We start from the raw sequence: 15,028 nt of genomic DNA on the forward strand, positions 1-15,028 counted from the left end.
AGATTCTACAGTCCTGAGGTTCTGGGATATGGAGGTTCTTTGCCTCTGTATTTCTAACATTTTCTGGTTTTAGAAGTTCTAAGATTCTCAGGTTTTCTTCGGTGCTCTCAGAGCTGTGGGGCAAGCAGCATGGGGGAGGGACGATGAAGCTCTGGGCCAAGCAGGCAATCGGGCGTCTGTCTGACACCTTCCCAGGGAATCTCAGGGGTTTCTCAGAAAGGCTTATTATCCCTGCCTGTCTCCTGGGAAACGCTGAGCTGTATTGATTCAAGGAGTATAAGGTCCCTGCCAACCCCTGGAGGTTCAGAATGTCCAGATTAGTGCCGGGCTCTAATCCTAGACTCTGAGACCTTGGACATATCCCTTTCCTCATCCTGGGCCTCAGTTTCCCCATCTAGAAAAATAGGGGGTTAGACTAGATGATATGTAAGGGCCAATCTGGATTTAATGTTCCACTCGATGGAAGCTGTGGGGGTTCAGTTGTGGGAATGAACAGGGTTAAGTCTATTTGCCTCAGTGTGATGTCCAAAATCTAGTCCATCATTTGGTTTCACTGTTCTCTGACTATGAGACCCCTTGGCATCCTCTAGACTGTGTGAATCCCTTTCTCTTCCTGGTACTCCATGGTCCCCAAAACACAGATCATACCATACCTAACCAAACACAAACCTCCTAGTCACAGGGTAAAATATACAGATATATTTATATTATTTTTAAAAAAAAAAGGTCCTGGATGTCAGGGAGAAAGCAGGTGGAGGGTGAAGTAGGAAAAATAGGGGTCTGCCCTCACCCATTCCAATGCCTTGTAGCTAACCCCTGCCACCCAGATCCCTAGGAGACTCTTCTTCCCCAACACACACAAAGTCTAGGATAGAGTCTTGATGGAACGAGCAGCTCTAGCTGGGCCTCTCCATGAGGCCTGTGCCTCTTTCTTGTAGAGACTGAGAAGATCTGGACCCCTCTCATCTCAGGGGTGCTAAGGGGAAGCACCTGGTCATGGTGGACTTTGCGCCTGTGGGAAAGAAGATGAAACAGGTTATGAGTAGAGAAGGGAGAACTCAGGAAGTGGCCCCTTCTTTTCCAAATTAGTGGGTTCAGAGAGACCTGAACATTTGGGAAGAGTCAGACCACATAGCCTCTGGAATAAGAGGAGACTGGAAGACTTAGAAAAGTTAAGAAACCAAAGAATGGTGATAGGACAGGGGTGAGTGGTAGGACTTCCTCCCCTCGCCTCTTTTACAAAGAGAGCAAAGTGTATTTGTAGAGGGGAAAGAGCCTCCTAATCAGGTAACCTGGGTTCTAGCCTAATTATTCACTTTGTGGTCTTAGCCAAGTCCCCTGGGCTTTAGCAAAATGAGGGATTGGGGGAAAGAGGTGGAAAGTCCTAAGGTCCCTTCTAGATCTGACATTCTGCATTCTAAAGCCCCTTCTAGTTTTGAAAAATCTATATTCCAGCTCCACTTATCTGTGTTCTAAAGTCTCTTCCAGTCCTGACATTCTGTGTCCTAAGCTCCCTCCAAGTTCCTCATTCTGTGTTCTAAGGCTCCTCCCAGCTCTGACATTCTATCTTCTAAGATCCCTTCCAGCTCTGACATTCTCTGTTCTAAGACCCCTTCCAGCTCTGATATTCTATCTTCTAAGACCCCTTCCAGATCTGGCATACTGTATTCTAAAACCCTTTCCAGATCTGGCTTTCTGTACTCTAAGACCCTTTCCAGATCTGGCATTCTGTATTCTAAAAGTTTCTTCCAGCTCTGACATTCTATGTCCTAAATCTCCTCCTAGCACCAACATTCTCTGTTCTAAGGTTCTTTTCATATCTTCATTCTATGTTCCAAGGTCTCCTCTAACTCTAATAGTCTATTGTTAATGTTCTTTAAGGTTCCTTTTACACTGTCAGACTGTATTCTAATGTCCCTCTCAGCTCCAACCAGTCTATGTTTGAATGCTCTTCCCAGCTCTGATAGTCTATGTTCTAGACCAGTGATGGTGAACCTTTTAGAGACTGAGTGTCCAAACTGCAACCTTCACACTGCATGTGAGCCACACACCCACTTACCCCAAATAGGGGAGAGAGGAAGCACTCCCATTGGGCTGCTGGGCAGAGGGGTGGGTCATAGGAGAAATGTCCTCAGACGTATGTGGAAAGAGGGAAGGGAGCAGCGCCTCTCCAGCGCACTCCAGAACACGTGCCATAAGTTCGACAACACAGTTCTAGACCACGGATTCTTAATCTGAGAAAACCTTAGAATCCCTTCCCCAAATAATGTTTTTTTTTAATGCATAAAATAAGATACATCAGATTTTAAAGACTACCAATTACACTGGAATATGGTTATCAAAAAAAATTGTTTTTAAACAAGTTTCTAGATCTCAGGTTAAGAACCTCTGGGTTGTAAGGTGCTTTCAAGCTTTGACAGTATGTTTCCAGGGCTCGTACTTTCATGTTCTAAATGATCTTTTTTTGTCCTTTGACCTTGAAGATCATGTAATCCAAACCCCTCATTTGCAGAGGAGGAAACTAAGGCCTACAGAGCTTAAGTGTCTTATCCAACGTCACATAGCTAGTAACTAGAGCCAGTCAAAGAGTAGGGATGGTCATTAAAGATGACATAATTTGGGGGGAAGCACAGTTTAAAAGGACTGGAAAGGAGGCAGCTTAAGTAGTTAAGAAAGGAGTGAGCTTAAGAGGATGTTGGAGACAAGCATGACCTAATATGGATATGATGACCCTCAATCCTTCTTTTTTATCCTTTAACTCTTTCAATACACTTTACTAGGCAAAACTGCCCCAACTCAGGGCGCCCCCCCCCATTCCTCTGCCTTGGATTGGTGGCCCTGGTACTTGTCCAGGGAACCCAAACACCCTAGCAGAAAAAAGAGGTAAAATCTTGAGCAGAAACCTGGGGAACAGGCTATTCACACCATAAAGGAATCTACATCTCATCCTGTCCATTACTCTGGGCTTGGTTCCCCTCCAACTTGCTGTCAGAAGTTCCAGGGGAGCTGTAGGGACAGACAGTGACTCTCTCTGGACTCCTGGGCAGGTGATGGAGAAAGGGGGGGGGGGTCACAGGGGAAGGGACTTGTGAGCCCTGTGGGAATGGCTCCTTGGGCTCAAGGTAGGGGCGGGGAGGGAAGAGACCTGCAGGTTTAGAAGAGATCCATTTCTTTTGGACCCAGCCCCTACTTTCCACCCAATTTTGCCTGATTTCTGCTAGGCCTAATGCCTGATTTTATTTACGCCCAATATCTGATTCTTTTCAGGCCTTTAGCATGAAGGGGACCTGCAGATACAGGTTTCGGATATCAGTGGGGGAAAGAGAAAGAGTACGGATCAGGCCAGGTGAGGAAGCGATCCTCTCTACAGCAGGCCTTTCCCTGGGAGAGGTGGGGAGGTGGGGAGGGGCAATGAGGCTTTACTTACAGACAGGAGATCAGAAGTGAAGGCAGCCACACTCCTCCTCATCTCATTCTCGCTGCCCCTCAGGGGGATGAGCGACACACTACCCAGCCTCGACTCAGGTACAGGTCGAACCACCCTTGACGGCTCGGAAGGCCAGACAGTCCCACCATGCTGGGGGCGGGCAAGCAGGCAGGAAAGCCAGTAAGTTAGGTCAGTGGGCAATAGGAGCCCACCATCAAATCCCTAGGACCCACTGGCCTGGCCCTTTGGGCCTCCTTCTTTCCTCCCCCAGACCTGAATGGCTGACCATCATCCTTCCCCAACCTCTCCACGTTTTCACCCTCCTGGATCCCCACCAGCCTCTGCCCTTCTGGCCCAATACCTGCACAAGGAAGAAGGTAGCAAACCACTCTCTGAGCTCCATCTGGGTATCACAGCAAAGGTACCTAAAGCAAGAAGGGTCTGAGTAGTACATGAGCATATCTTACTGAAGCCTGGGAAATGGACAAGCTGGACTCCCCATTCAGAGCCTTAAAAATGATCAAGTCCAAATGCTCTTATTTTACAGATAAGCAAACTGAGGCTCATCAAGGAGATAGAAACCACTCCAGGTCACAGGGGTCGTTAAGTGGCAAGGCCAAGATGTGAGCTTAGCTTCTTTAAATATGAATCGTAGGTTCAAAGGATCAAAGCTTTAGAGCTGGGAAGGAACCTTAAAGGCCATCTAACCAAATCCACTTATTTTACCTATGGAGGAAACTGAGGCAGACAGCGGTTCTGTGACTTGCCCACAAAGCATGGCTAGTAAGAATCTGAAATTTGATGGGATCTGAATCCAGGCTCTCTGGCTCTAGAGTTTGTGCTCCTTCCATTTTGCCAGACTGTTGTCCCCCCTATGATGCCCCTCCCCTCCTTAAGTATGTTTTATTTTTTAATTGTTATTATTTTTTAAAATATTTTTCCATGTTTCCATGATTCATTTTCTTTCCCTCCCCTTTTCCTTCCCCCCTCTCAGAACCAACAAGCAATTCCACTGGGTTGTACAAATGTTGTCGCTTGATACCTATTTCCATATTACACATTTTTGCTATAAAGTGATCTTTGAAGGCCAAAACCGCAATTCATAGACTCATATGTACAAGTGATGAGTGATAAGTCCCATGTTTTTCTTTTGCGTTTCTATTCCCATAGTTCTTTCTCTCAATGTGGATAGCATTAAGGAGGCTTTAGGAGCCTGCCCACCTTCTACACTCCCTGATCAATAATCTATTATGAGGGTTCCCTCCCCATTTCTCAGCCCAGGGGCCACATCTACTACCTCACACTGGAGCCTTGCACAGCCCCCCTACTCACCACTGCTGCTTCTCATGCTTCTCTGTCTCATGCACCACAGTGAGACCCCAGCTGCAGGGGGGAGAAAACAGGTGAGGGATCCGGGGCAGGGGCAGATCTCCCACACCCACGCCTTCATCACTTAGCAACAGGCAGCATCCTTGTGTTGCCATGGAGATCTCTGGGGAACCCGCAGGCAAGCAGATGGGGAACCGCATGCCTTCTCTTCCCTCCATCTGTCCCACGTCGGGGGCTGGGAGCCAGGGGACCCATGAGCTCCAAGCCCAGAACTCAGCCTTCCTTGCCAAGGGACACCCCAACCACTTCGCCCTTCCTCACCAGGTTTCAGACTAAGCTCATCCTCTCATTCCTGCTTCTGTGATTTCTTCCAAGACATTCCCCTGCCTAGAATGGGCTCCTTGCCCTTTACTGCTCCCCTCCAAATCTCATCCTTTAACATCTACCCCAGCCTCCCTATCTCCAAGAAGCCTTCCTCCATCATTGCCAGCCAACGTGGATCTCTCCTCTCTTCTCCTCTCCTCTCCTCTCCTTCCCTCTTTGACATGGACTCTCAGACCTGGGGCTCCCTGACAACCCCTCCATGCATCAGGAACTCCACATGACCATGTCTCCCTGGCAAGGTCTGCCCTGGGGGGTGCAGAAGCTTGTCGTTTCTGCCTTCCTAATACCTCTTCTATGTATGTCTCCCTTTCTCCACTCACACTGGTCACCCTCAGTCCTCATCACTTCATTCCTGCACATACTTAGCACAGCACCTGGTACATTCTAGGCTCCTGTTAATGTTTATTGACTGGCTAACTGGCCTAGACTATTGCAACAGCCTCCAAATTGCTCTGATTGCTGCAACCCTCTCCCCACTCCAATCTATCCTTGACTCACCTGCCAAAGAGCTTCCCCTTTATAAAGTAGAGGCCTGTCCTTGTCACCTCCATGCCCCTAACACTCAATAATCCCATCAGCTCCTTCTTCCCTCCAGGATCAAATACAAAGTCCTTTGTCTGGTCTTGAAAGCTCTCTAGAACCTAGTTCCTTCCTGTCTTTCCAGTTTTCTCATACTTTCTTCCTCCTTCATTCACTTTACTGACGAATCATATGAGCCTACTTGCTGTTCTTCAAAAGTGACATCTCCATGACTTTGCATTGGTTTGTCCATCGTGCCTGTACTACTCACTCTCTCTCCTTCCTCATGCACATCTCTTACATTCTCCTGGCTCCTTTCAAGTCTCAGCTCAAATTCCAACCCACCACCAAAGGCAGGAAGCCTTACCCAATTCCTCCAGCTGTTAGTTAGATCTTCCCTTCTGAGATCACTCTCCATCTCTTCTGAATATAACTCGTATACACTTAATTATTTATTTCCATGTTGTCTTCCCAAATCGAATGGAAGCCCCTTGAAGGCAGGGAGTGTTTTTGCATTCCTTCATAGCCCTGGTGCCCTGACACACATGCTAAGTGGTTGGTGAGTTGAACATCTTTCTGGACTTACCAAGTGGGCGGTCGTAACTTCTTCTTCACCCCCAGGTAGATTCTGAGGCTCTTCACAGGCCATTCCTTTTCTGGCTTGTGACTCTGTGAGCAGGGAAGCCAGAGAGGGACAGAAGAGGAAAGGGAGAGAAGACATAGAGTGAGAGGGCTGCCTCTGGCTGGGCAAGGAAAGGTGGACATTCCATAACACAATTCCATTGGCCTCAGGGTGAAGCTTTCTCCTCCACTCCCACCCCCCAACCAGGCTCCCACTGCACCTTTTCTTGCTTCTCAAATCTGACCTGCCTAAACCCCAAGAGGGTCTAAGTTGAAAAAGACTTGAGAGCAGTCAGAACTGGGGGAGACCTGGAACATACACAATCAGAGCCGGGAGAATGTCAGAGATGAGAGGAACTTTAGAACAAAGAATATCAGAGCTGGGAGGGAGCTTAGAACAGAGAATAGCAGAGTTTAAAAAGACCTTGGAACTGGGAATGTCAACGCTGGTAGGGCCTTAGAATTCAAAATGTCAGTGGTAGGAGGAGGCAGAGCAGAGAATGTCACAGCTGGAAAGAAATTCAGAACACAGAATGCCAGTGCTAGAGCAAGGGAATTTAGAACACAATGTCAGTGCTTAGGGTGAGTGGGTGGAAGGAATTTAGAACAGGGAATGTCATAGATGGAAGGGAACTTAGAACAGGGATGTCAGAGCTGGAAGGTCCTTAGAACAGGAACGTCAGTGATGAGAGGGATCTTACAACAATGTCAAAGATGGAAGGGACCTTAGAACAGGGAATTGTCAAAGCTGGAAGAGATCTAAGAACAGAGAATATAGAATGTCAGATCTGGAAAATAACCTAAAGACCATTAAGCTCAGTTTCCTTATTTGTTACACCAAGGGGCAAACTAAGCCCCAAAGAAGAAGGAAGGGGGGGGGGCATTTATTCAAAGTCAAATATCAAGTTGGGAGAAACCCAAGTCACCCAACCTGGTCCCTGCTAACTTCTGGGCCTGACCCCCTTATTACCTCACTTCCCAGCTCTTCTTGACTTCTAATCCCAAGCTTGCCTCCTCTGCCCTCCAAAACACTAGGCCATCTTCCCCATGAAACCTTCTCTGGTGAAACTCTGCTCTTCTTCCAGTTGAACCCAGATTCCCTAATCAATGGGCTCTTGGCATCCCAGATGGCAACCACAGATCTCTGAGTCCTGTTCTTTCTTCTCCCATGCCTCCCCCTTCCATCTAAGGTTAGGAAATCCTCACATTTGGCACCATCAGACAGTCAACTCTCAATGACCGGCAGCCTCACACTCACAACAATGTTAGTGGCCATACTATCAGCTGAAAGAGTTAGTACAGCCGTCATTCTAGGGGGAGAGAAGCAGGGGCCACGGCTAATTAAATTATCATGATAGCTGGCATTCCTAGACATTTTACTATGGTGTCAATAGTCTTCATAGTGACTCTGTGAAGTAGGCAGGGAATTCATGACTTTCTCTTTTACAGAAGGGAACACTGAGCTCCCATTAGGATGAAGTGACTTTAAAAACCATGTGGTAGGAGTCCTAAATGGGATTTGGGCCTTCTGATTCCAGATTTAGGGATGTGCCCGATTACCAATTACCTGATATATGGATCCGTCCTTGCCCCACTTGGTCATCATGGAGAATAAATAATGATGATGATGATGACGATAACATTTGTATAATGCTTTAAGGTTTGCAAAGTGCTTTACAAGTCTCATTTGATCTTTAAAACCACCTTGCAAGGTGGGTACCATTATAATCCCCATTTTACATATGAGGAAACTGAGGCAAACAGAAGTTTAATGAACTTGCCCAGCATCACACAGCTACTAAGGATTTGAGACAGAACTTGAACTCTTGTCATCCTGACTCCAGGTCCGACATTCCATCTACTACACATCTAGCTGCCTAGAATTGAGGGCTGACTGTGTGAGGGGAAAAGGCCCAGCTCTGGGCCAAGAGCAGGGCTCCCAGCTCTTCTTTAGCTCTACTGGGAACCCATAACAAAAGGAGGGAGACACATCAAAGCTTGCAGCAGGCCAGGACAGGGTTGGCAGTGGCAGGCTGACTGAAGGAGGTGAGGAGGGTTTGGGGGAGTTGGGCCCCCTGCTCTTATGATCCAGAATGAGAGGGAGAACACAAAGGCTCTCTTCAGTCTCCCCACCTCAATCTGAACTCCCCAAAGGCTGGCCGGTCCCTCCCTTTAGGCACCCTGTGGAAGAGCTGATAGGGCAGACACACTGAGGTCGGGAAAGGGGGAATAAAACCACTTACAACCGGAAATTGGGGTCAGAGGCCAAGTTTGTTCCTCCCCCCCCCCCCCAGCATGAGCCCTTGGGTATGGCTTCTCCAAAGAAGGGAAGAGAGGAAACAAGAAGAGAAGAAAAGGGGAGAAAACATTTATTTAGCACCTGCTATGCACTGGACACTATACAAGCACTTTATAAACATTATATCATTTAAGCCTTACAACAACCCTGTGAGGTAGGTGTTATTTTCACCCCTCCCCACTTTTATCAGCTGAGGAAACTGAGGCAAAAGAGGTTAAGTGACTTTCCCAGGATCACAAAGCTAGTAAGTGTCTAAGGTCATATTTGAACTCAGGCCCAGCAGCCCAAGCACTGTGCCACCTAGTTGAATGGGAAATAATAATTCTCATTTCTGTGGCACAGGGCAGTTTAAGAGCACTTTTGATATAAGAGCCCTGGGAGAAAAGGAAGGTAAGATTTATTATTCATCTTACAAAAGAGGAAGGTGGCATGGTTTCCCCTGGGTCAAAAACAGCATGGTTAATAGCTCCCATTTCTGTAAGCACTTTCAGGTTGGCGCAGCACACAAGTACACTTAATAAATGCTCCTGGGTCAATGTTTCGGTGAGGTAGATTGAGCAAGGATCACGGAGCCGTGGAATCAATCTCAGCTGGAAAGAGATTTGGAAGGACCAAGCGGGCCAGGCCACCATGACTCCTTTCTACACGATACCTGCCGAGCGGTCTCCAGGCTTTGCTCAAACGCCTCCAGTAGTGATGGGGAATCCTACCTGCTCCCTCCACAGCCCGACACTTGTGGGCGCCTCTAAATGAGCGACAGTTTTTCTAGATGTTCTGCTTAAATTGGCTCATTTCCCATTTCCACCTAGTGTCCCCAGGGCCCGCCAGGACAAGTCTAATGAATGTCTTGTTCACAGGAGAGCATGCCAAATACTAGAAGGTAGCCGTCACGTTCCGGCCAAGCCTTCTCTTCTCCAGGATCAACGACCCATTCCTTCTTCTGACCCTTGTAGGACATGAACTCAAGGCTCTTCCCCATTCTGAATGCCCTCCTCTCTGATGCTGCCTAGCTTAGTAATGTCTTTCATCCATTGTGATGCCCAGAGCTGAGTACTACACTCCAAATAAAAGGGCAGATTTCCATCCCCAATTTTATAGTGAGGAAACTGAGGCTCTGAGGGTCATCCCTTGGGAGGGTGTGGGGGAGGCAGCTACTTGGCTTAGAAGAACCTGGCTTAGAAAATCCTGACTCCTGTCATTTATTCCCTGTGTGGCCCGAGGCAAGTCACCTCTTCCTGGAGCTCTCTTTCCTCATCTGTAAAATGAACAGATTGAGGAGCAGCTAAGTGGCTCAGAGGATAAAAACCCAGGCTCAGAGGCAGGAGGGTCCTGGGTTCAAATGTGGCCTAAGATACTTCCTAGCAATGTGACCCTGAGCAAGTCACTTGACCCTAATTGCCTAGCCCTTACCTGCCTTAGAACCAAAACTCAGTATTGATTCTAAGCCAGAAGGGAAGGGTTTTAAAAAATTAAATCAATAAAATGTGCCTTGGGGCTGGGGGCAGGAGGAGGGAGATTGACAAGACAAGGGTTTCCAGGGATTGCCAGGTCCCCTTTGTGATATCACTATAGTATACAGAAAGAGCCCCGTGCAGTGGGAGAGCGGGAGCCAGGGCCCTTCTTCACCACCTTCCATACTTTTTGCCATTAAAGGAGATATAATCCACCTTTCCCCAGCCCTGAAAATGGGTTTGTCACTAACAAAGCCTATGTGAGATCTCACGTAGTAGCAAGCATGGAAGAAATTGGGCTGCAGGCTTGGGGAAAAAAAGCAGGCCGTGTGTTCAGGCCAAACTAGGCTGAGGACACAGGTTGAAGCCAGACTGTGACCCTGAAAGAAGACAGTCCACACACTGCAACAAGCTGAGCTGCAGGCATGGAGGAGGCTGAGCAGAAGGAATGGAGGAAACCAGGCACTGACTTCAGATCATACTGGACTACCAACATGTGGGGGGCCAGACGTCAGGGCTTGGAGAAAACAAATTTGGGGCACGGAAGAAACTCTCTGGGAACTCTGAGTGAAATCAGGTCCGAGGAGTCTCTCAGGAGTGTGCCAAAGCCTACTAGCAATGCTGGGCATGGAAGAATTCGAGTTTTAGAAGAAAAGAAAGTTGGTGGTATGCAGTTAGATTTCCAACGGTTCCTGAATCCAAAGCTCCTGGTCCACCTCGAGCCTCCAGACCCACACTTGCCTGACCAGAGGGAGGCTGAGGGGAAGCTAGATCCATAAATGAACAGCCCTATGCAGGGAGGCTGAAGCTGTATGCAAACCTTGATGTCCGAGTGTCATCACTGTCAACGAAGAGTTAGAATGTTTGAGCTGGAAAGGTAAAGAGAGACCGACAGACACAGAGATGGAGACAGAGATAGACAGAGACAGAAAAAGAGAGAGAGAGACAGGGAGAGCAACACAGGAGAGAGAGAGAGAGACAGAGAGACACAGAAAGAGACAGAGAGAGAGACAGAGACACACAGAGAGAGAGAGAGAGAGAGAGAGAGAGAGAGAGAGAAGGAAGCTAACTAATGTCCAGAGGTCAGTGGAAGACCTTTGCCTAAGGGAACAAAATGAGTCAGGGGCAGAGCTGAAAATCAAACAGTGGGAGGAAAGAAAGAGTAGAAGAGAACCAAATAGGCTCTCAGTCATAATGGCAGGAGAAGGAGGGGAAGGTCATTCAGGATTCAGTATGACAGACTCCTGAGAATGGGAATAAGGAAAACTCCAGGGCGCTTGGCTGGGGGCCTTGCTTTGAGGCCAGTTTGGAAAACAGCAAAAATAGCAAAGAATAGAAAAAAGAATAGAAAAGTCATTAAAGGTATAATAGAGTCCTCCACTTTATGGAGGAGGAAACTGAGACCTGGAATGAGGAAGAGTTGCCCAAGGTGGCACAGTGAGTCAGGAGCAGAGCCTATGACTCGAACCCAAGTTTCCTGACCCCCACCCCCCCGCAAGCCCAGGGCTAAACAAACAATTTGGTGGATACCACCAAGACAGATATTGGCTTCATATATATTTTTTTAATGCTTTCTAAGGATGCTCTCTGAAAAACGCTAGGGAACATAAGCCACTGGAGGCAGAATGCCAAAGTCCAGTGGAGAAGAGAGAGGCTGGTCAGCCAGTGAGCCAACTTCTGAGCAGCTCTGCAGGGCTCTGCCCCACTGCTATTTCAATGGGACCCGGGAAAAGGAAGAGTGTGAACAGGAAATCAAGTGAGAAAAGGCAAAAAAGGAACTTCTATAGACCTTTGGAAATGCAGGAAAGCTTCTTTTTCTTTCTCTCTTTGGACTTTTCATAGTCAGGGGTTCACAGACCTAGAGCTAGAAAGGACCTCAGAGGCTAAGTAATCCAAACCTCCTCATGTTAGACAGATAAGGAAACTGAGGCTCTGAGGGGTTAAGGGGGTTAACTCAAGGTCCTGTACAGGCAATAAGCTGCAGAGAAAAAATTTAAACTTAGGTCTTCTTCACTCTTAACTCAGGGAAATGTGCTAACGCCAGCTCATTGTTAAATTTTAAAATATTCCGTGTGAACATTTATACCTTGGATATGTGCAAATGTGACAAATCAAGGCTTGATATATTATTTTGTTGGTTTCTAGTCTTGAAAAGGGTAGAATTTAAACTCAGGTCTTCCTCACTTTTAACTCAGGGATGTGCTAGCACCAGCTTGAGTCAAATGTTAAATTTTAAAATATTCACTGTGAGCATCTTGGAAATGTACAAAGGCTACAAATTGAGGCCTGATTTATTACTTGGTTGATTTCTAGACTTGAGGAAGTCATGGAGGAAATATTAAGAATGCAAATTAAACATAAAAAGTGTGTCATGCATAAGGACAGCCGGGTGTTAAATATTTATCAGTATGCCCTTGCTCTAATTCATTGCTTTCCAATATATCTGAGCAAATCTGGAATCCATAACCCCATCCTCCCCATCCCTAACCTGATCTGTCTTCAAGCACCCTGAATACTACTGGCCAGACAGCAGTGGGAGGTGATCCTTACTGAAAAGAGATAGGGAAACCCATAAATCAACCAATACACCCTGCTCATGAACCACCTCCCTCCCCTAGCTTTCATTATCTCCGAGTTACACCACAGAGTCATAGCATCTTAGGGTCAAGGACTCCATGGATTTGGAGTGAGAAGGTGATCTCAGAGATATTTTTTAAACCTTTACTTCTATCTTAAAATCAATACTGAGTATTGATTCCAAGGCAGAAGAGTGGTAAGGCAACTGGGGTCAAGTGACTTACTCAGGTTTACTCGGCTAGGAAGTGTCTGAGGTCACATTTGAACCCAGGACATCCTGTCTCCAGTCCTGGCTTTCTATCCACTGAGCCACCTAGCTGCCCCTCCACCTATTCGTTTTACAGATGAAAGAGAACTCCAGGGAGAAGTGACTCGCCTAGCCACACGGGGAGTCAGGATTCTCTAAGCCTCACTCTCAACCCAGAACTCTTGAAATAATCATAATAGCAGGCCACATTTCTATAGCTTTGCAAAAACACTCCACATAGCTTATTTGAGCCTCACAATAGCTCTATGAAGTAGGCAGCCTGGGTATTGTGATCCTCTCTTACAGATGAGGAAATGGGGGCCCAGAGATGTGCTTATGAGCACACAGACAAGTATCATCGAGGTTTTGATTTCGGGTCTCTCGACTCCAAAAACAGCCCTCTCACCACTTACCCCAAGCAGTGTCTCAGAAATAAAAGACTCCCAGAATCCTAGGTCTGGAAGAGGAGACGGGAAAAAGTGGGCCCCTGTCTTCTTGGAAGAGGCAGAGGCCTCTGGGTGTGGAACAGAGCAGACAGTATCAGAGCGTATTCATGTTTTAGCTGGCTTAGCTTGTACAAGCCAAAGCTGAAGAGATCTTTTCTTTGTTCCAAGGGATGAGTAAGGGACGGGAGGGATATATTCAGAAAGGAGGAGGGTGATATAAAAACAAAAGAGAGACATAAAATACAATCATTTAAAAAAAAATAATCCTAGGCTTCTGGAATCTTCGAATCACAGAGACTCCGGCTGATAGAATCTTGGATTCTTGGCTCTCAGAGCTCGAAGGGAGCCCTGAGGTCGTCTCCAGTCCAGCTTCCCACACACTGTAGGAATGCCCTAGACATGAGCATTCACAGATGTAGTTATCAGTAATAAACATCCTTCAAAAACTGGAAAGGACTGTGTGCTTTCTTAAGGGACTACTATATACAAGAAGGGGGAAGAGAACAAATATTGGTCCAGATGGTCTACCTGGAAATGCTAAATTCAGCCTGGGACAGTTTGTCCTTTGTGAAGAAGAGAGCTCATGGGGGAGGTGGGGGCTGGGGGCAGTGAGAGACACTCACACTTTTAAGATTTTCTTGAAGATGGAGCCAAATCTGACTCCAGGCCTCTGGGAACCTAGAGATGCCACGTTAACAGCTGTTTACTTTTGTACCGGGTTCGTGCTTGAGAGAAGGAAGCAAAAGGGAGACAGGACGGGGCTCGTCCTTAGGGGAAAGGAGGGCAGGAGGAGACTCAGGAGCTACAACCCCCAGGAAGAGCAATACCCAACTTTGACAATCAATGTAAGATGCCTGCAACACCCCTGGAGGTTGGGAAGGGTTGCTTCAGTGCCAGAGTAAATGAACTGGCTGGCTGCCACAACATCAGATGGAAACTGATTTAAAAAGACCAATCGGTGGTTCTGAACACCGGCCCCAAGTCAGGGTTTAGCAAAATGAGCCGATGCTGTTGCTTCCCGGGACCAGGAAGTCAAGGGAGAGAAAAGGCAAGAGCCCAGGCTACAAGGACCAGGGAGTTCAGATGCCTTGGGAAGAGAAACCATGGCCACTTCCTCCTCTTGAAGTCTCCCGGAGAGAATCCCAGGACAATGGAACAAGAGGCTCTGAACTCTGCTTCTACAGAGAGGTAGGACAGAGGAAAAGAATAACTCCCAAGGGGCCAGGAGCCTGAAAACCAGGAGAAGTGAGGGAGTCTCCCCTCTCTGAAGGCCAGCAAGAAGGAGAAAAGGCAGCCCGATGAATGGGAGAGTACCAGGCAGGAACCTAGGAAAGCTATGCCTTAGAACCACTGAGATGCCATGAAGAAAAAGTTGGACATAGCCTCAGGAAAGCCTGGGTTCAAATCCCAGATGTGACCCTTTCAAAATGACTTCAGGCACTTACAAGCTGTGTAACCCTAGAGGAGCCATTTAAGCTCTCTAAGCCTCCGTTTCCTCATCTGTAAAATGGGAATAATAAGTGGGCATGTCTATAATTTACACATATTCTAGGTTCAAATCACAGGAACTGCCTCTTTCTTCATGTAGGGTTGGTGAATTAATGCTGAGAAATAACAGAGAAGGAGGAGGACCAGAGGGGCCCCCACTCTCTGGGTCTAGACCTTGCTATGCAAAAGCCTAGCTAAAACCCAGGCATCTGAGTTGAGAGAGACCACACAGGGAAGAGG

The 15,028-nt window shown here is 47.2% G+C and overlaps 1 protein-coding gene across 1 annotated transcript in view; it reads right to left on the minus strand.

The window, feature by feature from the left end:
- Positions 1 to 684: 684 nt before the first annotated feature.
- The window catches only part of ARAP1 (ArfGAP with RhoGAP domain, ankyrin repeat and PH domain 1), a 48,286-nt gene continuing 33,942 nt past the window's right edge, over positions 685 to 15,028 (minus strand). Inside the window, exons 25-31 of the mRNA XM_044668111.1 lie at positions 14,948 to 14,956; positions 8,176 to 8,199; positions 6,246 to 6,328; positions 4,760 to 4,810; positions 3,789 to 3,852; positions 3,428 to 3,577; positions 685 to 1,012 (exon numbers count right to left, since the gene is read on the minus strand). Coding sequence (XP_044524046.1) covers positions 995 to 1,012; positions 3,428 to 3,577; positions 3,789 to 3,852; positions 4,760 to 4,810; positions 6,246 to 6,328; positions 8,176 to 8,199; positions 14,948 to 14,956 — 399 coding nt within the window. The 3' untranslated portion in view covers positions 685 to 994. The remainder of the gene's footprint in view (positions 1,013 to 3,427; positions 3,578 to 3,788; positions 3,853 to 4,759; positions 4,811 to 6,245; positions 6,329 to 8,175; positions 8,200 to 14,947; positions 14,957 to 15,028) is intronic.

This window comes from Gracilinanus agilis, chromosome 3 (assembly GCF_016433145.1).
Source record: "Gracilinanus agilis isolate LMUSP501 chromosome 3, AgileGrace, whole genome shotgun sequence".
NCBI classification, from domain to species: domain Eukaryota; kingdom Metazoa; phylum Chordata; class Mammalia; order Didelphimorphia; family Didelphidae; genus Gracilinanus; species Gracilinanus agilis.